Source organism: Enhydra lutris, unplaced genomic scaffold (genome assembly GCF_002288905.1).
Source record: "Enhydra lutris kenyoni isolate GAN:26980312 unplaced genomic scaffold, ASM228890v2 scaffoldscaffold15, whole genome shotgun sequence".
Taxonomy (NCBI): domain Eukaryota; kingdom Metazoa; phylum Chordata; class Mammalia; order Carnivora; family Mustelidae; genus Enhydra; species Enhydra lutris.
The window spans coordinates 30,886,427-30,911,614 of NW_019154099.1; the positions used below are offsets into that span (position 1 = coordinate 30,886,427).

Consider the following 25,188-nt stretch of genomic DNA (forward strand, 5'->3'; position numbering starts at 1 on the left):
AAACTATTCATAAGTAGTTACAGAATAATCTGCTTGTGACTTAGATTGTATAAAAAGAAACTTCTATATGTCACAGAATAAGAGTTCATGTTATGGTGTGAATTATAGTGTATACAATTCTTCAACCTGATTGGTTAAATTTGCTCCTAAAAACAATATGGAAAAGGTAAGAGGATCATCCTTGTTATTCTCAGTTTGTCAGGGAGGAAGCTGAGCCTTAAAGAGCTTGAAACTTGCCCAAAGTCACACAGCTAATAGGTAGCAAGGCACCAAAATACGATGTCAAATTCCCTTTCTCTTGCTCTAAACTCTTTTATTTGCTATCCCCAGTGCCTCTAGGAAAGTGGTAAATTTTGTCAATGCTCCTAAAGTAGTCATCTACGAATCTTAAACTTGTTCATGTCATCTGAGTAACATCAGTACATAACTACCACTTAACCTAGTCCCTAAGAAGAGCCAGGGACTAGACACATGGTGTACTAATTATTCTCCATTTGTTTCCCGGATCCATTCTCTGCCCTCATCTAGTCTGCTGGATCTGGGAGACAGACCCTTGTTACCCACATCCCCCTTTCACACCTTCTTTCTTGCTGGCTCGGGTTGGATATGGCCCAGAAGAGCAGCCAGAAGGAGATCAGAAAGAGAAGGAGAAAGGGGTTGATCTTTCTTCCTTGTTCCTTCCTTTCCTAGCTCACCAAAAGCACAAAACCCTCCAAAATCCCTTCCTGCATAGTTCTGGCACTCCCTGGGCATTGTAACAGTGTTAGATCCTTCCCTCTGTTACTAGTTCCTGGGCATTTAGGTATCCACATTTGGTTCTCTTAACCCTGCCCAAACTCTAAGACATGGCACCTTTGTTTGAATCACTGAAGACAGACTCTTTCCTGTGCTTCAGCCTCACAAAACCTCTGGATGAGCAGTGTCCTATTTGGAAGGTAAGAACACTAGAGTTCAGAAGATTAGGGAGATGTGTACAAGCCCATCAACTAATAAAAGAGTTAGAACATGATACAAACCTAATACTGTCTAATTCCAAAGCCTGAGCTCTTGCCACATGTTCTCCTTATATATTTTAAGACAGAATTAGTATTACAAAGGTAAGTGGGTCTCATTTTTATTTATTAGGTCTTCCTAATTCTGTTGGCTCTACCTTCCGTCTTACCATTGGTATAAACTGAAAGACTCACCAAGCATTCCTTATGTAGCAATGAACCACTTTTCCTGTGTATAGCCACACAGATAATGTCACAATGTAGAAATTCCACCGTAATCTCATTTTCGAATAAAATATATCTGATCAAGGGGCGCCTGGGTGGCTCAGTGGGTTAAAGCCTCTGCCTTCAGCTCGGGTCATGATTCCAGGGTCCTGGGATCCAGCCCCATATCGGGCTCTCTGCTCAGCGGGGAACCTGCTTCCCCTTCTCTCTCTCTGCCTGCCTCTCTGCCTACTTGTGATCTCTGTCTGTCGAATAAATAAATAAAATCTTTAAAAATATATATATATCTGATCAAATAAAAAATCTATCAAACAAAACTAAGTCTTCATGCTACTGCATTTAATATATAATTAGTGGAGAAACTGCTGCATGATTTTATATCTTATTATTATCATTTTAATCATACCTGGGTAATAATTTTTTCCATTTCAGATGTATTCATATCAGGTAGTGTGGTTTTGAGAAATTCGACAATACTTTCAAAGTTTTCACATTCCATTATAAGTGTCTCCTGGCTGCTCAGCAGGCTGAGTGCAACCTTAAATATAACTTCAGTTCCCTGAAGAAAAATAATATCTAAAAAAAGAGATACAATTTCATTATCAAAATTATGCATCTACTATTGTTAAAAGCGTACTCTGTGTGCTAATGGCTTTTTGAATTTCTTGTGGTTGTTGTTGTTTTTAATTACTGCAGTGGAACCATGGAATATTCTGCAAAAAAATAATGGGTTGAGAGAACCTAGATTTAAAAAAAAATAATACAACTGAAACAAATAAACAGATGTTTAAGTATTTTTCTTACTTATTTGGTAATCTCAGATAAGGCCAAGGTTAAGAGAAAAAAAGGTTAATTATATAGCTATTTGTCTATGTATTTATAATTTTAGTGGCAAATTTAATGGAGACTAAGTAAACCTAAAGATGCTTATTCAACTGATACTTCGATTTTTCTTCATGAGGGGAATACAAAAACAAATCAACATATCCAATTAGTACTATTTAAACTCTCATTACTATAATAAAAAATAAATGAACCAGTTAATATGCAGTTAAACCCATATCAGAGCAGGAAATTTAAAAAAAACTTTAAAAGAAAAATCAAAAGCAATATATAACCTAAATCAAAAGTTAAAGAGAAAAAAAGAAAAGCTACCCTGACTCTGAACTCCATTTCCTAACAAGTACAAATAGGCAATAGTTTTGAAAGTACTAAATATTTCTATATGAAAGTTTCAATCTTTGTCACTCTAGAATCAGTAATAAGTAAAAGTGAGTCTTTAAAAACTAGGAAACTGTGAGCTTCTGCTCATGCAGCTTTCCCTTTACTAAATTCAAAGAAAAGGACTGAGCAGCTACTGCAGAGCTGATGGCATCAGTTATAGTCTCACTGCAAAAAACAGAATTGTGCAGGTTTGTTTCTTGAATTCTAATATCATGCTCCAAACTGTAAGTCAAAGAGAAATGCTTTCAAACATTGTTTTATCATTTTGATTTGATAAATTATTCTAAGAAAAATTATATATGCTGAGAATAAATATATTTTATGTATTATTATAAATGAAAGGATTTTAAAAGACCCAAGAATAGGAACCCAAACTCCACCCAAAAACTTAACTGAAGAGAAGCAATTGAGTATTTCAATAAAGAAGAAAAATTTGGTGAACATTTGATTCTGCGCAGCTTGATTTTGCTCTTTTGTTACACTTTGTCTACAGAATATATTACACTAATACAGTGTTTAACTTTTTAAACCATAACCCCCAATAAGAAAGGCACCATTCATTGCATTCTGGTATATATAAACATATTACACACATATCTTCAAAATTGAAGCTTCTCCAAACATTTTTCCTTACTATTTGTTATGTATACTATATATTTGTTTTATACACACACACACACACACACACACACTGATATTTCCATTGTATTCCATTCTAGCTCTTTTTTTTTTAAGGCTGGTGATGACCTACAGTCAGGCCAATACTCACAATTTGACAAAAAGCTCCAATTTAGCAAAAGCACAGTTACAAATATTGACGGCTTTCACCATGGATACCAGATAAACAGGATGTAAAAACTGTGGGAGCCCTTTCTGAGGTCACAGAGGTCCTAAACATCTTTAAGAACAAACCTCTAATAAAGAGTTGGGTTTTTTAAATTATTTTTGTTTTAAAATAATGGACTTAGATAAACCTAACCAAAGACTTGTGAATAGATTTAAGGACCCCCCCAAAGGGTTCATAAACCACATCATAGTCTCTTTTTTATTCCTGGTGCCTAACACCGTGATGAAGCAAAATGGGAACTCAGTTAACTTGCCCCAGGCCTAACTGCCTGTGCTTAGTGGTTTTTCCGTGAGCCACCCAGACTTAGAGATTGGTGCCGCCACTGCACTGGATGGAAGGAGAGTCACTTAAGCAGTAAAACAGGAATTTCAGTTATCCTACTAACAAAAGCCAGATTTTTAAAAAAGTCATTAGAAATCACACTGATACAGGTGTTTCCACTGACCCAACCAGAGAACATGTTTTTCTCTCTTTTGAATTAGTGTTGAAGGAGACAATAGGAAAAGAATAACAAAAACAAAAACTGAACTAAGAAGGATGTGTATAAAAATCTGGAAAATTATACATAGTAAGTCCTTAGTTTAGATTTTTGAAAAAGTGTCTTCTGATTTTGGGGTATAAATGAAAATAAGAGCTCCATCACAGCTCCCCAAATACAGGGCCCAATTCTTCTTTCCCTTTTAATGTCAATTTCACTTAAGACCAATATGGTTTTAAATTACTCTCAGAATAGAGCCAGGCACATTTATTAACTTCCATTAGCAATTTGCTGTTCTGTGTAACATGCGATAAAATAATTGGGCCACCACATGGCAAGAAGAATATTGCTTGGGATAAATAACACTGTTCCATTTGATCACAGGCATCTCTTACCAAAAACTCTGGCTACAAATCCTAGTGGAAACTGAGAGGCAAACAATGTGAGGAACCAGGGGGCAGCATAAAGACTGGGGCTGATTTCATTTTCTTCAAGATGATTGTAGAGATCTCTGTGATAATCATGAAGGAGCCTGGACAGCTGGTACATTTGAATCTAAAGTTAATTTGGAGAAGAAAAATAAAATATTATGCATTTATCTGTGCAAAAAATAAACTAAATTTTATTACCTTAATATTTAATAACAAATTCACATATATTCAATACATGAAAGTAGTATTATTTTATTTTTATTATGTAAAAGTTGATATTAAAGTCCAAGTTCACTTAACTGAGATCAGAAAGCGAGTCAGTAAGAGTCCATCTAAGATGACTGAGCAAGTTTGAAATGGTCATCTTCCCTCATGTAGGAAGGCATTGCTTTTGGAATTTAATCAGAACTGTCCTGGCCTAGGACTCTCATGGGAGGTCCATTCTAATTTCAGACCAATTCCAGAAAAGCTTCCATTCAAAAGGATCTACCACATTTAGTTCAGACGCAGAGGCTGTCTATCTGTGCTGGGCCCAGCATCTGATTTATGATGGAGCTCTGGCTTAAACCCCACCAGGCACCTGTGGTGCTAGGACACTGCCTGGCTTAGAATGTAATGGAGCCAGAAGCTTGAGACAGGATTTCCAATATCCAAGGTATTCCAGCAGCATATTTCTTTATGACAAAGGGGATTAAAGCAAAAAGTACAGTCTGGCTGTCTCTAGTATTAAAAGAAGAAATTATTTCACTTGACTATGGCTTATTGGTATTTCCAAAAAGAAAAAAAATTATGAAGGCAGCATATGGCAATAAATAATAAACATATTTGTGAATTGTGCTTTAATTTACATTTTTATCCACAGAGTAACATACCGAGTAGTGGTTCCTTGATCAGTTCTATCAGTTTGACATTTTGGTTTGAAATGTACATGGTACTTTATTAAAACTAACACAACTTCTTTCACTAGACGATATCATCAAAATACCACCTTTAAATAGTTAGCTTTACAAAATGCATTAAAATAACCAATTATATTGTGAGTTCAGCTGTTGTTTCCAGAGCATAAAACTAAAAAAGTACTGTGCATAAATACGGCAAATTATTTGTTTGATCTTTATCTGTAACACATACCTGTGGAAACTAAGTTCCACACACACTGTAAAAGGAAAGAAAGGGCACAGGAAGTCACAATTACAAAACAAGAAGCTTAGCTTCAGTTAGACATAAAGGTTTAAAAGAATGTGATTATTACCTCAATCATGTTGGAAAAATCATATATTTCCCTTAGGCCATTTACAATTTAGAAAGTAGACATACTGGGCTCTATCAACAGAAGAATTAGTACTTTGGTAGCATAAAAATCAAAGAAGTCTAATTAGCAGAATAAAGAGAACATATTATAAATCACATTCTGATCTTGTTCACGGAGGACTGTGACACAGAAGGTATACTTCAATGTTTTATTTTTTTTAAAAGAACTTTTTCCTTCTCTACATTCTAAACTGGGGGTTTAGTACATTTCCTCCATCAAGGTAGATTTACATTAAATCTCTTCCGAAAAAGGCAAACAAAACCACAATTCAGTCTTCCTTCAAAGGAAACTTTAATGATAAAATACCTCTGCTAAAAATAAATAATTCTAAAGTTTTACAGTGTACATAGCACGGCAAATCTTCTGATGGAGGAGACAGAACCAGAGGAGGGAGATGTGGAGAGAGATGAGAAGGGCAGAGAAGACGGGGAAAGGAGAAAGCAAAGACTTGAGATAAAAGACACAATGTTTTTACACTCAACACGAAAAAAAGCAACTACAAAACATGAGGAGGCAAAGTTAAAAGAGACCTCAACCTCCTCATGTCATACATAAGGGAACCGAGACCAAGACCCAGCAGTACCTAAGCTCGCACCACGCAGGTGGTCAGAAATCCCATCAAGTGATCCAAACCCACTGCTGCTTCCACTTCTGGAAGTCAAAAACACTTTCTGCTCCTGAAAGTAGAAAAGTGTTGTATCTCACTCTATGGAGCAAAAAGCTCTATCCTCCTGGAATAAGGCCCCCAGTCTTGCAGCCTCTACAAATGCTGTCAAAGATGAAAACAACTTCACTGTCATTATTACAGACATAAAATATTCCTTTGGTAGATGCAAACCATATAATTAGATTAATCCAATTTAAATTTATTTTTTGATAGCAAACTGATGAGTTTTTAAATTAAAAAATCACTGCATTTTGGGGCGCCTGGGTGGCTCAGTCAGTTAAGCATCTGCCTTCAGCTTAGGTCATGATCTCAGTGCCCTGAGATGAGCTCAGCAGGGAGTCTGCTTCTCCCTCTCATTCTCCTCTGTACTCTCTCTCTCACAAACAAATAAAATCTTAAGAAAAAAAAGGAAAATCACTGCATTTTTAAAGTGATAATTACATCTATCTTTCTATTTATGGACCTAAATCAAACACGACTCACAGGTACTTTCCATCCTTTAAAATTTCTGATATGAGATATCAAACTTATTTCTGGAAATCAGAGCTACTTAATTCTTTACAAGGGCATCCATGCTTCCTATCCAACATGAGATATAGACGAACACTAGAAATAAAATAAAAAATAAAGCCTTCCATTGCCATTATTTGACTTGTGAAATGTTAACAGACCTATGAAGAGTCATCAGCTAGGAATCAAATCACTATATTTACATATCCTGATGAAAACCCTTCATATGAACTCACATCTGAAAACCCAAAGCTGAGAGGAAAGCTCTGCCTATCTCCCTAGCAAACATTTCATCTTAAAGAAGAAAAAGGGACCATTTCCTCTCCACTGATCTTCTCAAGAAAATACCATTTACTGTAATATTCACAAGGTGAAAACCCAGTCCTTTTCTGTCTATAGACTGATACCTAAAATATTAAATGTAAAAACTGATCCTTGGGAGCCAAGGAAGAGAGTATATCTGAAAAGCTTTTTTTAAATATTTTACTTCTTATCTACATAATAATATTATAATGAACCAAGCATCTTGCCTATCCTCTTTGAAGGGAGGAGAACTCTGACATTCCTCTCTTTAAAGTCTTCCTTTATATTTTCACTACTAAAAGCTTTCATTTGGAAGATAGAGGCTGTTTGTGATAACATATCTATAGATAAAATCTAAACAGCTTGTTAGAAACCAATACATTAAGATAAGTGGACTTTAAACTAGAAGGGAAGGACGCCTAGGTGGCTCAGTGGGTTAAAGCCTCTGCGCTCTGCTGAGGTCATGATCCCAGGGTCCTGGGATCCAGCCCTACATCACGCTCTCTACTCGGCAGGGAGCCTGCTTCCCCCTCTCTCTCTGCCTGCCTCTCTGACTACTTGTGATCTCTGTCTGTCAAATAAGAACTTTTTAAAAAATCTTTTTAAAAAATAAATAAATGAATAAACAAAAGGGAGAGCTGTGTATACAGGGAGCCTGAAATCGGATGAAGATCACAGCAGCAGCAGCGAATACCCCACTTATAATGACTAAAATGTGGTAATGGTGCTTCCTCAGTGCATGCGAAGGAAAACAGACTGAAGAAAGCCACCGACTCTAGACACCTTTTCCTCTAGAAGAGCCTATATGACATTAAGATAAAGGAGGGGAAACATGGTAAGTTCAAGAAAAACCATGACACAGCTATCTGCAATGGAATCGTTCACAGTAAAAGAAAAAACATTGTATTTTTACATTGACCAAAAGATTTATGATCTTTCAGTTGACAGGATGCGGAAAAGTGCAGTAAGAGGACTTAATTCTTTCTCCATCTCCACTTGCTGACTGAGGGGAGAGAGACTTGAGTACCCACCCACTACCTTTCTAGAAATTGCTTATTTATTCACTTCAGGAGCTTCGTGGAAGAGTTTTTTCTGCAGAGACATTATCATACACTTATAGGTTTAGCCAAAGAACAAATCCCACACTAAAGCCGTTAACCTAAAACACATCTCTCCATTTATAAGAATTCCAAGACAGTGGGTGCAAATCTCTTTCAGTCTTAACCGTGAGGTAGGAGAGGGCTACTGCCGCCACAATTGCTCGTAACAGCTCCCCGTGTGCCTCACCTGCAGCGACATCATGTCAGGCCTGTACTGCTTGCGGAAGCCCTGGTCATACATGAGGAATTTCAGCATTTCAAAGGCCTGCTCTTCGCTCATGTGCAGAAGCAGCACTCCAGCCACAAAGCTGATCCCCTGACAGTAACCCACTTCTTGGTCCAGCAGTGAGTAGGCTTTCAAGAGGTTAAAGAGTGAGAGCTGCCCTGCCCCAAGCTGTGCTGAAAAATAGGGGTGAGTAGGGAACGTCCTTCCTGCAGAGGAAGAGAAAAGAAATAGTTTTGAGATATCCGGATGCTTGGGAGACAAGAGTGAAATTGCAATGCAGTGATTTCCAGGAAGAAACAAACATTCTTTTCTGGACCGGTGAGAGCTGCTTGGAGTACCCATCCACATATGAAAGGGAAGCAAACATTTGACGCTAACGAGCACGTCTTTCTAGAAAACAACAAATTCACAAATGAATCAAGGGCATGTCCAGGAGCGACCCCCGGAAAACAGAAAATAAAATCTATTCGGTCTATAAATCAAGGCAAATTCTAAGTTCACATAAAGTCCACCCTCGGGGAGCCTGCGTGGCTCAGTCAGTTAAGCGTCTGCCTTGCTCTTGATTTCGGCTCAGATCATAATCTCACGGTTGGGAGATGGAGCCCTGTGTCTCTCTCCCTCTCCCTCTGCACCGCACCCACCTCTGCCCTGCTTCCACTCTCTCTCTCTCTAAAAAAGAAAGGAAAAGAAAGAAAAGACCACTCTGACTGAAATCAGAATCTTATTAAAGGTTTCATATTACTTAAAAGTAAATCCTAGCAGTCCATAAGCAGATTTAGTCCTGCTTTCCTGTCCTATGACACTGGAGGAACTTTTTGAAATTGTTTTGTTTCATATTCAGTCTGTCTTTCATGAAATACTCCTTTTCTCAAATATTCTTTGTTCTCTTAAACCACCTCCATGAGCCATATAGACCTCTTCCCTTTTTTCAATGTATTAAAAAAGAGCAAGTAAAGCAGAAGGTCAAGCTGATTTCAAATAAATTCCCCTCTAAAATTCACCTCTGAGCATAAAATTACCATAGAGACAGCCCAGCAAGCAAACAAAATCAGTCCTGGATCACTGACAAGCTGGTACTAAACACTGAAACAAAGCCATCTTCGTCACCAAAGTTGTGTACACTGGCACGGGGCTTTCCTTCTGCCGCAGAAATGAAGGGGCTATCAGCTTGCTTGTGAAATGACTACTCTTGTAGTGAGTACTTGTAAGAATGCCAGAGCTTTAAATGTTTTCCACCACATATGCTAAAAAGTGATCATGTTTTATTTTTTTCCCCAAGAACTGATAAGATTAATTCTGCAGAGCAAGAGGAAGATAGGAGAAAATAAGAACAGCCTAAGGAGACACAGATGGCTACAAGGAGAGTTAAATCAACGATTTTTTTTAAGTTACCATTTTATTTCATTACTTAAAATTGTTGTTAAAGACAACTACAAATGTATTCTCTATCCAAGACCTTAATTCTAGTTCCATTTTTTTTCCCAACCAGCCTTCCCTTATAATCTGATCTTCTTATCTCCTTCTCTCTATTAGGAGTCTTGACTGGCCCTAAATGAACCATCCCAATTTCTAGTCTGGTCATCAACTTCTAGTCACAGAACCAGAGATCTGCGGGCATCCATAGGGATTGCCCATTTAAATGAGAGGATTGAGACTCAGAAGCAGAATAATTTGCCTAAAACCACAGCTCAGTCGTAAAATCAGACAAGACTGAAGTCTTCAGTTTCTCTGTAAAATTCCCCCTTTCAAAAATTATTGACTCAAAAAATATTAACTGAGTTGGGTCCTTTCCCAACAAAGTTGTTTATCATCCAAAGGGAACAGAGATCCAAACTAGGTTTTGGCTAGTGATTTTTTTAATGTGCCCTAATAAAAGGTGACCCCCAAATATAAGGCAATGCCTTATTTTCCCAAATGGACTCAGGTAACATATTTGGCCACTTCAAATACATTAACTTCAGGGGCTACAGATGAAATAGTCAAATGCCAACATATAATATTTAATCCAATCAATTAGGCATTTTTAAATAATAAAATATATAATATGCTAGAGAAAAACTAAAGACAATGTAATTTTTAAAAGCATACCATTTTTACTTCCCATTAGCTATTTGAAATTCAGCATTTAAAAAGATAGCTTTACGATGCTGTCAATTCTCACAAGTACCCATTCACATAATATTAGGACAGTTCATTTTTTTTTTTTCATCCTCTAGGGGTGTATTCATGGTTCCACAACATAGCTACTTATTGTATTGCTTTTTAAAGTGATATCCAAAGGCTTGTGTGATTTTTTGGTGCCCCTTTTAATCTATTCTATCCTATTTTAAAACCAGTGTTGATTGAGGAAAACAAATGTCTATCTCAAACAAAAGTCAGTTGTTCAAAATAGAGGAACTGATAGTGTCGGATAACATGACCTTTATAATGATTCAAATATAACACCCTTTTTGGGAGGCAGGTTTGGGGATGAAAACTTCATTCTGTATCCGACAGATATGGAATCTTCAACCAGATATAAAGCCAGTTTGCCCTCAAGAAAGGGCAGTGTCAGCAGCTCTGCATAATTCAACACATCTTCTTGAGCAACACCAGAACAAAACAATAAACAACAACAACAAAACAAGAAACCCAAGCAAAATCCCCCACAAAAACTCAACAAAGGGACCTACTGTCTACTTTGGTACAATAATCAATGGAGCAGACATACCCAAATCCACAAGAATAGCGTGCTGCTGAGCAGTGAGCTGCTTGAGAAGTTCTTTATAGGATATGTCAGGAGGTTGTTGTCTATTGGGCAATCTGTGCCTTAGACGATACTGTAAAGCTAGGAACTGCCAAATTTCTCCTCGTCGACTTTTGGGAACACCTGCAAAGATAAAAAAAAAAAAAAAAAGCAAGGTCTTGAACTCTGGGGTGGGGTTGTTCAACGGCAGCCAAGGAACCATGCAGGGCCTGAAAACAGGCTGCAGCGATGGCCTGCAGGCCACCCTCTGGCCCACAGTATCATGTCCTGACAGAAGCGCGTTTTGACAAGTTTCATCCCGTAACAGCCGATGTCTTGTGAGAGAAAACCCTCAGATAATAGTAACGGCAATGTTAACCTCAGCCAACCCTGCTTAGGCACCTAATACAACACTCATCGAGGGCGCCTTGCTACTCAGCGTCGTTCCCATGCTCAGAAAACCACCCAGTGAGACAGGCACTTACTAATCTCCCCACTTTCCAGATGGCCAGACAGAGGCAGAAAGAAGCTAAGCAACTTGCCCAAGTTTGTGCAGCTGGTAAGTGGAAGTTTAGAACTGAACTCCCCGAGTCTGGCTTCAGAGACCAAATTCTGCAATCATGAGAAGTATCACTGCCTAGTCCCATCTTTCATTTGGTTTGAAGCTAATAACAAATGTTAGTACTTACAATTTCTAAATGTTTGACATCAACAAGTAACCATGTAAAAGAGAATAAAATAGCATTTTTACATGGTCATACAAGAATGAACTAATAAGAATGGTCCGTACACATGAAAGCAAGACCGGAGTGCTCCCAAACACCCTCTGACAAGACAACATCCGGCCTGTATCATGAAACATGAACTCCATTATGCTTGAGAACCAAAGGGTATCACAAGCATCTCAGAGTATGCCAAAACTTTGTTGTGTTTTTGTTTGTTTTGTTTTTTATTTTATATATTTGAGAGAAAGAGAGAGCATGGGAGCAGGAGGGGCAGAGGGAGAGGGAGAAAGAATCCCGAGTAGACTCCGTGCTGAGCAGGGAGCCTAGTGCGGGGGGCTTGATCTCACCACTCGGAGATGATGACCTGCATTGAAACCAAGGGTTGGATCCTCAACCAACTGACTCACCCAGGTGCCCCCCCCCAAAAAAACCTTTTGTTTATGCCAAAGAAAATGAAGTAGGCCCTGGGAGGGACAGAATTCAATTCTGTATAATACAGATACCCTACTTCACAAAGTATTTTGAGTTCAGGTACACTGGATGGGGAATAGGTTTCTGAGCTCCCAGCTGATTAAGGAAGGTTTAATGGCACTGATATTTTTGAACTTCAGTACCATTATCTGCATAAACCAAAAGTATTATTGTCCAAAAAGGTGTAACTCAGGCTCACTGACATAATTTATATGGCCCTCCACAATACACTTCCAAACTTGTTCCTACTGTTGCCTTATGGACTTCCAAGTTTCCCCACTTGGTTGCACTGTGTTTTTCTATTCATCTGTTGTGGCTGAACCTGAATGCCATTCATCTACTGAAGATCTTTCTCATATCTCTAGGAGTAATCACTCCCTTCTCACACACTCTTTGACACATACTCTAACATCACCATATTGGATTAGATCTACACTGCATGTTTGCCTATTTTCCCTACTACCAAAGGTGAGCTCCTTGAGAATAGCAAGCAAATGTTCATCTCTGTATGATGAAAACCAAAAACATACCTTGCTATTTAAACATGTGTTAGATGAATGAATGAATGACCACATGTCATTTTTTGGATAACTTTCATTAGCCCATTAATTGAATCTCTAATATGTGAGTGGGCTGTTTTATTATCCATCCAATAACGATTTGGCAAGAAGGCAATTCACTTCAGTTAAATAAGTATTTGTTGAACATCTAACATGTAGCAAAGTATAGAGAATGGTACTAAGGATACTTTATCCCTAGGAGATGAATAAATCCATTCTCAGGAATGGATTCTCATTCATTCATTCATCCATGTACTCATGCAGTAAATAACTTGCATGAGATGCTTCTTAGGTGCTAGGTAGACAGTAGTGGGGTGAGAAAAACATTAAACAAACATATACATAAACACAAAATTACAAATTATGATAAGCACAATTAAAGGGAAAGAAACATGAGAAAAAAATAATAAAGTGAAACCAATTTGTTTTGGTGGAAGAGAAAAGGGGGCACATTATTTCTGAAGAAATGGTATTTGAACTGAGAACGAAAAGATAACAGGCTCCAGGCTGGGAATGTGGGCTGCAATCCCTTTGAGAAGAGGAATGTTAGGGTGCGTGGGTGGCTCAGTCAGTTAAGTGTCTGCCTTCAGCTCAAGTCATGATTCTGGGATCCTGGGAATGAGCCCCGAGGGGGGCTCCCTGCCCAGGGGATAGCCTGCTTCTCCCTATCCCTCTGCCCTTCCCCATTGCTTGAGATTCTCTCTCTCCCTCTCCCTCTGCTGCTCCCCCTGCTTATGCTCTCTCTCTGTCAAATTAATAAATAAAATTGTTTTTATAAAGAAATTAGTTATTTTTAAAAAGGAGAGGAATGTTTGAACAACATCAGATGGGCAAGGAATGGGGAGAGAAAGGAAGAATGAGAAGGATGAGCCTGCCTGAGCGTCGAGCCTGCCTGAGATCCTTTCCCTCTCCCTATGTCCCTCCCACTGCTCACGCACACGTTCTCTCTCTCTCTTTCTCTCTTAAATAAATAAATATCTTTTTTTTTTAAAGATTTTATTTATTTATTTGACAGAGAGAGAGACCACAAGTAGGCAGAGGCAGGCAGAGAGAGAGGGGGAAGCAGGCTCCCTGCTGAGCAGAGAGCCCGATGCGGGGCTCGATCCCAGGACCCTGAGATCATGACCTGAGCCGAAGGCAGAGGCTTAACCCACTGAGCCACCCAGGTACCCCTCTTTTTTAAAAGTTTAAAATGTATTCTATATGAAATTGAAAGATGAGCACCCCAAAACGTCTGTGAAAGTTATTCCAAAGAACGCTGTGATCAACATCTCACACACATTCTATTAACCACTGTTTTGTCCCAAATAATACAGTCAATGAAAATCTTTGCAACTTCCATATCCTCAAGGGAAAAAAACACCCATATATGAGGCTTGTAAATGTAGCATCTTACAAAATTATTCCCAACTTCAATTTAAACTTAATTGTGCAACAGTTTCACACACTAATCATAAGCTTTTAAAATGAGACTCATTATCAGGTTTCTTTGGCTATTTTTGGATTTTTATTTTACACTCATCAGTTCATTCAGGCCATGGAGATTCTCATTTTAATATCTGAGTCACAGAAATGCTAGTTTTAATTTTAAATTTGAGATGTTTAAATATCAATTTATATGGTAGAGAAGCAATGCAGTATAATGGCTGATTAAAAGCAAGCTTTCCAAAATAAACGAACATATACATGGAAGAAAAACTGACTGATTAATAAAAATGTAAATCTGCTTATGTATATATATACACATAGGTGAAAATATACATATATAATACATTTACACATAAATATAAACATGTCTGACCAAATGATGGAAGTGGGTCAAGTTTATAAGTCTAAATTATTTTTATGGATGTAATCCAAGGTCTGTACCAATGCATTCACTCCTTCTTGGTAAACAACAACACAGGGCTAAGAAGAGCTGGTTGAAGAAGTCGGCACAATCTCTAGAAAAGGTGTCTCCTAACTCCTCAGGGACAATCTCTCCATTAAGCATAGTTTTCTTCCCAGTTGAGCCACTGACTACAGTCAAAAGCAAATTACTTCCCATTTTTTATAGGCAAAGCATATATGCCTGAGCTACACAATCAAAAAATCTCTAAATGTTTTCTTTATAAAAGATTATCACATGGGCCCCTGAGTGGCTCAGTCAGTTAAGTATTGGCCTTCAGCTCAGATCATGATCCCAGAGTCCTGGGATCAAGTTCCACATCTGGCTCCCTGCTCAGTGGGGAGTCTGCTTTTCCCTCTGCTCCTCACCCACTGCTTGTGCTTGCTCGCTCTCATTCTCTCTCTCAAATATATAAAATCTTAAAAAAAAAAAAAAAGATTATTACAATGATCCACCTGAAACTAATATAACATTGTGCACCAATTGTAGTAAAAAAAAAAAAAAAAAAAAAAAAAAAGGATCCAGAATACCTTCTTTAAGAGAAACATGAATATCTTCCATATCACATCTGATTTTAGCTCTGCAGTTCAACAGCTTCTTATCCCAGGTTATTAAGACCTCCTTCTGACATACACCAACTTCTTCATAGTCCAGTTTAACTTTTCTGGACTGGAGTTCATCTCTGCTTGCTAAGAAAAACAGAACAATTTATGTAAAACCCGTGCATTCTTAAAACACAGGATTTTTAATATTTTTGTTTTATTTGTAAAATCATACCAAACGACTTTCAGGAATCATCCACTAACATCTGATCAAAGAATAAACTTAAAAAAAAAAATTGAGGATACCCGAAAGGTTCCCAAATTTTGAGTCATTTCATGTAAAAAAGTATCAGAAATAACTTCCTAAGGAGGTTTCACTCTGTATCTTACAGATAGGAACTCTGCTAAGCATGAAAAAACAAACCACGTTTGCTAGGCTATAAATTGCAATTTTCTTGACAAACGTGATAGCCTCAGAAGTAACAACTTGCATCATTTTCAACACCATTAATATTTTATATATGACATAGAGGAGAAAACAATGCTTCATGCTAACATTAATTAGAGATATATTTGACCATAAAACCCAACAAATTTTTATAACTATTTCCAGAGTTACCAATACTGCCTCTAAAAACACTACGCCATGTGTCTCTGTTCATAATTAATAACCTTAAAGAGAAAACTTCATTTCACTGAAATCAACCCTACTTCCATTCTTTAATATAGTACAGAATTCTCTCTCATTTGATAACCTAAAAGATAAGCCCAGAGCTCATCTTTAAAAAGGTCTCTAATAGCAACTACTATCTTAATGTGCTCTTTATCTTTAATAACTGATTCCAAAAGGGAAAACGAAGAAAAAACATTTAGCTATTTTTTTCTTCTCTTTCCTTAGGATCACTTTGAACAGGAGTCTCTCGGATCAACATGTACCCATTCAAGCTCCCCGTGCTCAACCCCTTACCTTCTGCAACACAAATCTTTGTCAAGCATCCAAAGTCCTCGACAGCACAAAAACAATAGCAGAATGAGTATTACCCTTTACTTAATGTGTTTGAAACCATTTCAAAGAATTTAAATATCTTATAATACCGCTATTCAACTAAGGCACAAAAGTTTCTACTTAGAAGTCCAGACATAATCAAATTTAAGTCTCATTACACTGGATACCACTAGATGGCTTTCTAGCAGAGTTTAGCTTTGTTTCTCAATATTTGCTTTATACTTCTCTATGATAGTCAAATAATTTGTTTTTCAAGAAGTGGGTTCATTAAACCACATGATTAATATAACCCTATATGTAACTTTACCAATGTTTTTTTTACAGTGGACACATTTCCTTTTTTCCCCTGCAACCTTCTCTAGATCATTATTCATTTAAAATAATAATCAAGACCTATGCCAGCTGCAGGCCCTGAGGATAAAATGCTGAGGAAGAGCAGTCAATGTCTGTCCCTGGTTAACTAGGCAAACAACAAAGAACCATCGATAAATGATTACCCACTGAATAGAATTTTAATCAGCTCAACTATTTTTTGTCTTTGTTACTTAAGAAATCCAGAACTAATAAGGGTTTCTTACCATATCTGCTAAACGTCATCTCTTGTCTTATCCTGAATAGGAACGCAATCCCTCTCAAAATCTATAATAAAAGCTTGAGTGGGCATACCATTTATCACAACAACCTTTTAAAAGCTATCTCAGTAACAATTAATTGGGGTTTTAATTTTAAAGAAAAGAAGATTCATTTGCTAGGGTTATTTAAAACCTCATATACTTTCTGTCCTGCCAAGAAAACAACAATGAAGAAAATACAGTGTTTCCTGACAAACTAAATATTATTCAATTTAAAAACCAAATTGAACAGTAAGTGTAATAAGAGGAATCTTAAGATAGGTGACGAACACAGAAATGTGAATGCCTGCATAAAAAAAGCTTTTTGGAAGATAACACAATAAAACCAAGCCAGAGAAAAACCTAGATTATACATTTTCCAATAATCTTATAAGTCAAAGGGCACACTTAAGCTAAATCATTCATTTTACAAATGTGAAAAACAAGGTCCTTTTTAGGTTAAGTGAATTGCCAAATATAATAACATGAATACATTTTTTGAGTCTGGGTACTATCTGCATATCTCTTCATGTGTGGTTTGTATAGGCATAAATAACATTCTTTCAAAGTCTGGAGAACACATTCTAAAGCATTTGCTAGTCATAAACTAAGCCATAAAGCATGAGAAATGGCACAGTAGGTATTGTAAATTATCCAATTATACATTTAATAAAGATTTGAATATGATTTGTTAAATAGAAAATGTATAAAGCCAACAACAAAAAAAAGGAACTTTGACTTGATAACAGGTAATTAGATAGTTGAACTGGGTACAAAACAGAATTTATTTGAAATAGGCACATTTCTTCTATTGTAAATATAATTAGCCTAAAATTTGAATCAATTTCAAAAGGAAGAGAATGTATTTTTTCACGTTTAAGGGTTTTTCTCCTAAGTTATGTACAACAGCATGAAACTTGCAGTCATATCAAATATACTGACTCCACAGTAGCTACATTCTCTACTACCCAATTACTATTTACCCATTTATCTATTTCCCATTACTCTAAAGGTGTCTGATGTTTTATCTAGTAAACAAAAATATAAATATTTTAAGCTGAACATTCCCATGTCATAGCAACCTCACAAAATAATACTAAATAATTACAGCCAGTAAAATCCTAGTAAAAGGGTATTTACATTCTGAAAACGAGTGGAGGAGGCTGGGGTTGGTTTTAACCTAAACCCTTCCGTTATCTATAGTATCATATCATTTAGTCCTGTTTGAATGGCTAACCTTCAAGTTTCTGGTTTTCCTTCTCCATTCGAAGCAACAAGATTTGTTGATGTATGGCTTTTTTCCACAAACTCCTCAGTTCTTCTGATTTCTTTCTTTCTTCAGCCTTCTCTGGGTCATCTTCCCCAGACATGAATATAACCAGCGGTTCCTCCTCCATGGTTGGAGCAAGAGGGGACAGTGGCAGCAGCTCGTTCCTGTCCAGTCCATCTGCAGAGAAGAAAACAGTGAGAGGCATTCCTGACTTGTAACCCAGACTACGGAAGCTTTGTCTAGAACTGGTGTTCTCTCATCCTATCTTCCACCTTTAAAGCTTTTTACAAAACCACTTTCCCAGTAACTGCATTTCTGGAACTAACGATTTAAGTAAATTCACTAGACTAAATTCCCCTGCCAGATTTCCCTCTCGCAGTGAAACGAAAGCACATGTAATTTCGCCACTTCTTCTTTCCACACCAAATGACCTATAAGATAGGTGTTCTGAAGTGAACTGGCGTTCCCCAGAGCCCAACACTTCTGCAATTTATCTCTGTACATTCTCTGATTGTGCAAAGCAAAAGGATTACATGAGCAGGTAACAGCAATCTCCTAAAGGTCTCCATCTACCTTCAGAGACCGGCAGGAAAGAGCCGCTGAGCAACACTGGGCATGTCTTGGCTCGGCACCTCTGCTCGCTCCTGCAACATTCTCTTACCCAATCATGGACCTCACTCTCTCCCTCTGTTCCAGGCCATCTTTTGCACTCCTGCCAATTATTTTCCTATTAACAAACATGACTGTGTCTCTTAAAACATTTCAATGGTTGCTTGAATCCGAAAGCACAAAATCTAAATCACTGCAAATAGCATATAGACAGCTTCAGACTCTGGCCTCATGGAAACTTTCTGGCCTCTGTTTCTATCTCCCATCATGCTGAATTTCTCGCAATTCTCTGACCTGCAAAGTTCTCTCCAATAACATCAGACCTTTGCTAGTCCCTTTTTCTGAAACATGCGTCTCCCAGCAATGAGTTTAAATTTAAATATCCAACATTTCTATGTAGATTGCTCTGGTCACCCTAGGCAGAGTTCATTTTTTCTCTAGGAATGTGAGTTATTTTGTTTCTTTTTCTTTACTGACTTCTGTCCCTACCCTTATTTCCTTAATAAATAATTTTTAAAAATTTTACTCCTTTTCTAGCTTCTTGAATTGAATACTTAGTATATCTGAGTTTTGTCTTTCCTGATTTTAGAAATGTCCTCTAAATACCGCACAATGTTGATGTATATGGCTCTGAGCGTATTTTATTTCTTCCAGATACAGGTAGTTTTCAGTCTCCAAGCCCATGAGATATTTTAGTTGTCTTCTAATTCTTGATTTTTTTTTTTTGCACTGTAATCAGAGAATATAGTATGAATATTTATGATTGTGTCACTAAATTGCCTTTGTAGCCAAGTATATAATTAATTTTTAGGAATGTTCTATGTGTGCTAAGAATGAGTGAACTTACCCTATAGGGGGCTCTGTATAAATATTAGATCAAGCTTGTTTAATTGTATTTCTCAAATATTATCTATATTTACCTTCTCTATATTTAATTTGCAGAGAGGAATATGTTAAAATCTCCCATGAGAGCTACTGATTCATTTCTCCCAAACATTCTGTAAAGTTCTATTTTCTGGCTTTTAGGGCTGTATAATTATGCATGTTCTCATTATTGTTGTATCTTTGATTATTGTTATATTCACTTTGCCCCTTTGGATGTCTTTGCTTTAATTACTAATAGGTCTAGTCTTTCGGTTGACATTTGCCTAGTGTATCTGTGTCCATTCTCAATCATTCAACATTTCTATATCACTTTGTTTTATATGTGACTCTTACAAAAGTGCAGGTTACTTTTCTAATAATAAAAAAATCTATGCTTTTGTAGCACTATCATAGTGCTTAGTCTGGGAAACACACTCACTCAACAAGCATTTACTGAATGTCTAACATGTTCTAATGATAACTGAGAAGTTTACCACTGTATCAGATACAGAAACAAATTCTTTCTCTACTGTAATCATTTAAATCTCTTTGTACCCAAAGCACTGCATTCCATCCCCCTAGTTTATGATACCGGGAAGGCATAATTGTTTCATGTGTACCACACAGACCCTGCTGCATTGCTGAGGGAGATTTGTTCATGGGAGAAGCAACCCTGAGGAAAATGCGCTGCCGCCAGGAGATTCGACGAGGGGTGACAGGGGTTCCTCCAGCATTTAGGGACTCATTGCTGCAAGTAGACGAGGTCCTTTTTCTCCCTTCTCCATCACTGTGGAAAGCAAATAAATATGTAACTTGTAAGGAGAACTGCACAAGATGGACTTCACCACGATATGGGAGCACAAGCCATTCATAAGTTCTGCCATGGGCAAGCACAAGCCTCGGGCAACGTGGCACAATGCGTCACCAGGCACACTGGTCACCCAGGCCGCCATATCCTAAGAAAAATGCAATCCAAGCCACAGCACAGTCATGAGCAGCTCACTGGTTTCTACTCATTCCATAGAAGCCAACCATTTCAAGTCCTAACCTGAGCAATAGAAGTATGTATACAGAGGAGCAAAAGTTGTTTAAGTAATTAACTCATGCTTTGCTAAAAAATTTGAAAGTGTTTTCTAAGCAATGTAAACATTCCATAGAAGGCTCATAAAGGGCTTTCCTTATACTCTTATGGAAAAGGCTGATAAAGATAGCTTCTCACAGTCTGTGGCTCTGTGGTTAGCCACCAATATCGGGACCATGGCAGAAAGGAACCTGAATAAAACGTGGAACAGTCAACCTTGGGATTATTATCAGGTGATATATCAATAAAAAACTGTCGTCAATAAGATTGGCTAGATTAAGATAAAAAATATGCAACATTTCTTCATAGCAGGACTTCACAGAGACTGTATTATGCTGGTATGCATTAGAACACTCCAAGAGAGAAGTAATATACAGACACACCCTCACTTGTTTAAATTACTTGACCCCATAATCACCTTCTCCAATTTTGGGGGAGTTTGAGGGTGTGGCATCTTTCTACATTAGTGCTTTATGAAACAAACATGTGGAAATGCTGATCTGCTCTAAAAATGTCATTTCCTAAGAAAGAACATTCTAAGTTATGCTAGGCCTATCTGCAATAAAAGGTCATTATGACTCAAACTCACTTCTGAGACCATTTCTGATAGCAACTGGAACACCGTGTAATAACTGTGACTGTCAATGGTAGTAATATTAATTTTCAAAGCCTCTGAGCTTTCCTGAGAAAATGATGAAGATAATAATATTGACAGGTGGTGATACCACCAAGTAAAGATACGGGACTTTTTTTTTTTTTTTAAAGATTTTATTTATTTATTTGAGAGAGAGCATGAGAGGCGAGAAGGTCAGAGAGAGAAGCAAACTCCCCCATAGAGCTGGGAGCCCGATGCGGGACTGGATCCTGGGACTCCAAGATTGTGACCTGAGCTGAAGGCAGTTGCTTAACCAACTGAGCCACCCAGGCGCCCCAGATACGGGACTTTGATGGAGTCAAGAAGAGTCAGTACTTAGTCAGGAAATGGAGCTAGAAAAACCACAACACTGCCTCAGTAGTGCTGAGGCCATCAACAGCCAGGAGAGCAATTCTGCACCTGCCTGTCATCGTTGTTTTAATTTTATGTCCTCACGGACATCAGGTAATTCAGTCCTCTCTAATCTTGATCTATCTCCCTGAAAATATTCCTTCTGGATTCGCTAAACTAAGGTGAAGTAAGAGACATATGCCCGAGCTGCTGCACAGTTAGCAAGCGTCATGATATGTTCTGATACTTCACGAAGTAGCTGATGCATACATCTGAATACAGTCAAAACCCTTTGTCATGTATCCTAAATAAATCTATGACCCCACTACGTGTCTATGGTTCAAAACTCCCTGTAATACCGAATAAGCATGTTCACCTTTCTTCCACTTTGGAAAGTTATTGTTTATTTCATATGTATATGACTTGAATAACAGAATGCTTATAAAAGATAGACGTTTCTTTGTAAATTTGCACATGACATCTGTTTTTTTCTTCATGGCCTTTATGAACTTATTTTCTTTCCTGAAAATTCATATACTAAAGTCCTAATTCCCAGTATACCTTACAAAGTGACTATATTTGGAGATTGGTCCTTTAAGGAGATAATTTAATTAATTAATTTGTTTGTTTATTTATTTATTTATATTTATTTAATTAACATATAATGTATTTTTTGTTTCAGGGGTACAGCTCTGTGAATCATCAGTCTTACACAATTCACAGCACTCACCATAGCACATACCCTCCCCAGTGTCTATCACCCAGCTGTTCCCTCCCTCCCACCTCCATCCCCTCCAGTAACTCTCAGTTAGTTTCCTGAGAGTAAAAGTCTCTTATGGTTTGTCTCGCTCCCCAGTCCCATCTTGTTTCATTTTTTCCCCTCCCTTCCCCCCACGACCCCCCACTCTGCCTCTCAAATTCCTCATATCAGAGAGATCATATGATAATTGTCTTTCTCTGATTGACTTCTTTTGCTTAGCATAATACCCTCTAGTTCCATCCACGTTGTTGCAAACAGCAAGATTTCAGGTTTTTGGTTGGCTGCATAGTACTCCATTTTATATATATACCACATCTTCCTTATCCATTCATCTGTCGATGATAACATTTAGGCTCTTCACTTTGGAAAGTATTAATTGAAGTATTTCCCTTTTGGAAACTGTGAATCAAATGTTCTGTAAATAACAGTTATATTCTGATAAATACCCCTGACGTACTCTGTATCTTCATTTTGGTAACACTATCTTACTAGCAGTTAGTTGCTAAATGTCCAGTTTTCAGAATGTATTTCTAGCTCCTGGTACAGTTACTAGAAAACAATAGTAAGCACTTAACAAATTTCCATTACATAAATTAATATTGTAAAACCATACAAAACATTAACTCAGAAGTTTAAGTAAAATGGACAAAAAAAGTCATATTGGCTAGGCTAACATGTCAGGAATACCATTTTAAAACCCTGTGAATTTTAAGTCTTTCTGGCAAAAAGTTCTAACAGCTCTCTTTCCCAAACGTACACCCTGAGCCCTGGATGGCACTGATAAGTATTAACAGTGACAGCGGTGTTAGGAAACAACTTAAGGCATCTTTCTTCCAAGTATATGTGATTCCTGTCCTACAGAAGAGCATCTATAAGCTAAATGAAAGATTTCTGAAGAAGTACCTATTTGAATATGCCTCATGGGGTAAATGTTCAGTAATTCCTCTTTCCTCCTTAGCAGCTCTAATGAAATAGAACTAGAGCAAGCTAAACCAAAGGATTGTTAAATTTTTATATTTTAATGCTGGAATTAAAACATCTTTTAAAAATTGCCTTCCAAAAAAAAAAAAAAAAAAAAAATCACAGGACGCCTGGGTGGCTCAGTGGGTTAAAGCCTCTGTCTTTGGCTCAGGTCATGATCCCAGGGTCCTGGGATCGAGCTCCGCATCGGACTCTCTGCTCAGAGGGGAGCCTATTTCTCCCTCTCTCTCTCTGCCTGCCTTTCTGCTTACTTGTGATTTCTTCTGTCAAATAAACAAATAAAAATCTTTAAAAAATTTAAAAAAAATTACCTTCCAATTCACTGTTGATGACCCATCAAATGTCTGATAGTACTAAACATAAAACCGAAAAGTACTCCTATCAACTTCATTATTGTCTCTAAAATATGTGCTTTTGGGGGACTAGGTCAGAAAACAGGTCCATAAATACCCCTCCCGTTAGCCCATTTCAAAGCTGAAAGTTTCATAACATCTAAAATTTTATATCCTAGAATCTAAATAGATTGCCAAATGAAACATTTTTCTTCTTAGGTCCAGAATTTAATGGTCAGAATTTATTAGCCAAAAATTAGCAGTCAAAATATAAGATAATGATTTACTGAAAAGAACTTGCATAACAGACCCTTGATCCTTTATCTTGTACTAAAAAAGGGCATCCTGAAAAAACAGGCTGGTGGCTGAGAGAAGGCAAAAGCCACCCTGCTTCACTTCATCAGAGAAACCCTGTCTCCAGAAGTCAGAGTCCAGATAAGGCTTTCAGAGTACGCAGCTCACCGCAGCTCACCTTTCGATTTACATGTGCTCAGCAATCTGACTTTGCTAAGGTGGCAACCGCATTGTCTTAAGCATTTTACAAGTACGAACTCATTTTATCTTCACAATGGGGTATGTGTTACTTCTGTTTCCATTTTTAGTGAGGAAACTAAGGTCTGAGTAACTTGCCCCCAGCTGCGTGGGCAGTAAGTGGAGGAGCCAGGATTCAAACCCGGGCAGTCCAGAAGCCAGTCACTAAGTCACTGCAGCTTATCATGCCAGTGTAAATACTCTGCATTAGTTCACACAAAGCACTATCAGACCATAAAAGTAAAGCTGTCGGGACCCCAAGGACCCTGTGTGCTCTAGTGAAAAAGAAGTCAGTCTCTAGCATGAAGTCTTTTGATCAGTATGTCTTTTTCCATCTTTTCAGGGAATAAAGTCATAACTTCAAAGAATTAGGTGTTCATTTATGCAAACGTCTCGTTTCTTCTTTGCTTTTGAAATACCTCCATTCCAAAATGCAAATACTTTTTAAAATAATGGGATCAAATAAAAAACACATTAATACGGTAGACTATACCTATATTAGTGTATGAATTATCTTTAACATTTTTTAATGATAAATTACAACTATTTCCTATTTTTTTCATATAGCCTTCTCCCTCCTGCTTTTGCATTTTGGAACACCAACATGCACATTATGAAACTGCTTCCCAAGAGACATATTCAGAAAAAGTATTTTGTGCCAGAATTACCTCTACTGAAAATGTCTGACATTATAAATGAATAACTAGAAAGGGAAGACAATGTGGAGAATTCCCACATATTTTTGTATTGGTATATTCTATATGTACGTCCTATTACCATTCAGCAATTAATTAATTAATTAATTAATTAATTAATCCAAAAGGCACCAATGAGAGCTTTACAAGGAGAGGAACATCCTATCTTACATGTTATCACCCTGTAGGCTGGGAAGCATTTCCAAGTCCTTCTGGACATAGCATGAATCCAAAGCT

The 25,188-nt window shown here is 37.4% G+C and overlaps 1 protein-coding gene across 5 annotated transcripts in view; it reads right to left on the bottom strand.

The window, feature by feature from the left end:
• LOC111146968 (TBC1 domain family member 4) overlaps window positions 1-25,188 on the bottom strand; it is a 187,544-nt gene that overhangs the window by 5,464 nt on the left and 156,892 nt on the right. For 4 of the 5 annotated variants that reach the window (XM_022502750.1, XM_022502748.1, XM_022502747.1 and 1 more), the window contains 7 exons: window positions 20,216-20,373; window positions 18,081-18,290; window positions 15,215-15,373; window positions 11,026-11,184; window positions 8,277-8,521; window positions 4,162-4,321; window positions 1,624-1,793 (listed from right to left, as the gene is read on the bottom strand). In XM_022502750.1, coding sequence (XP_022358458.1) covers window positions 1,624-1,793; window positions 4,162-4,321; window positions 8,277-8,521; window positions 11,026-11,184; window positions 15,215-15,373; window positions 18,081-18,290; window positions 20,216-20,373 — 1,261 coding nt within the window. Of the gene's footprint in view, window positions 1-1,623; window positions 1,794-4,161; window positions 4,322-8,276; window positions 8,522-11,025; window positions 11,185-15,214; window positions 15,374-16,585; window positions 16,589-18,080; window positions 18,291-20,215; window positions 20,374-25,188 lie in introns of all 5 variants that reach the window. The other variant, XM_022502749.1, reaches the window with a different exon arrangement.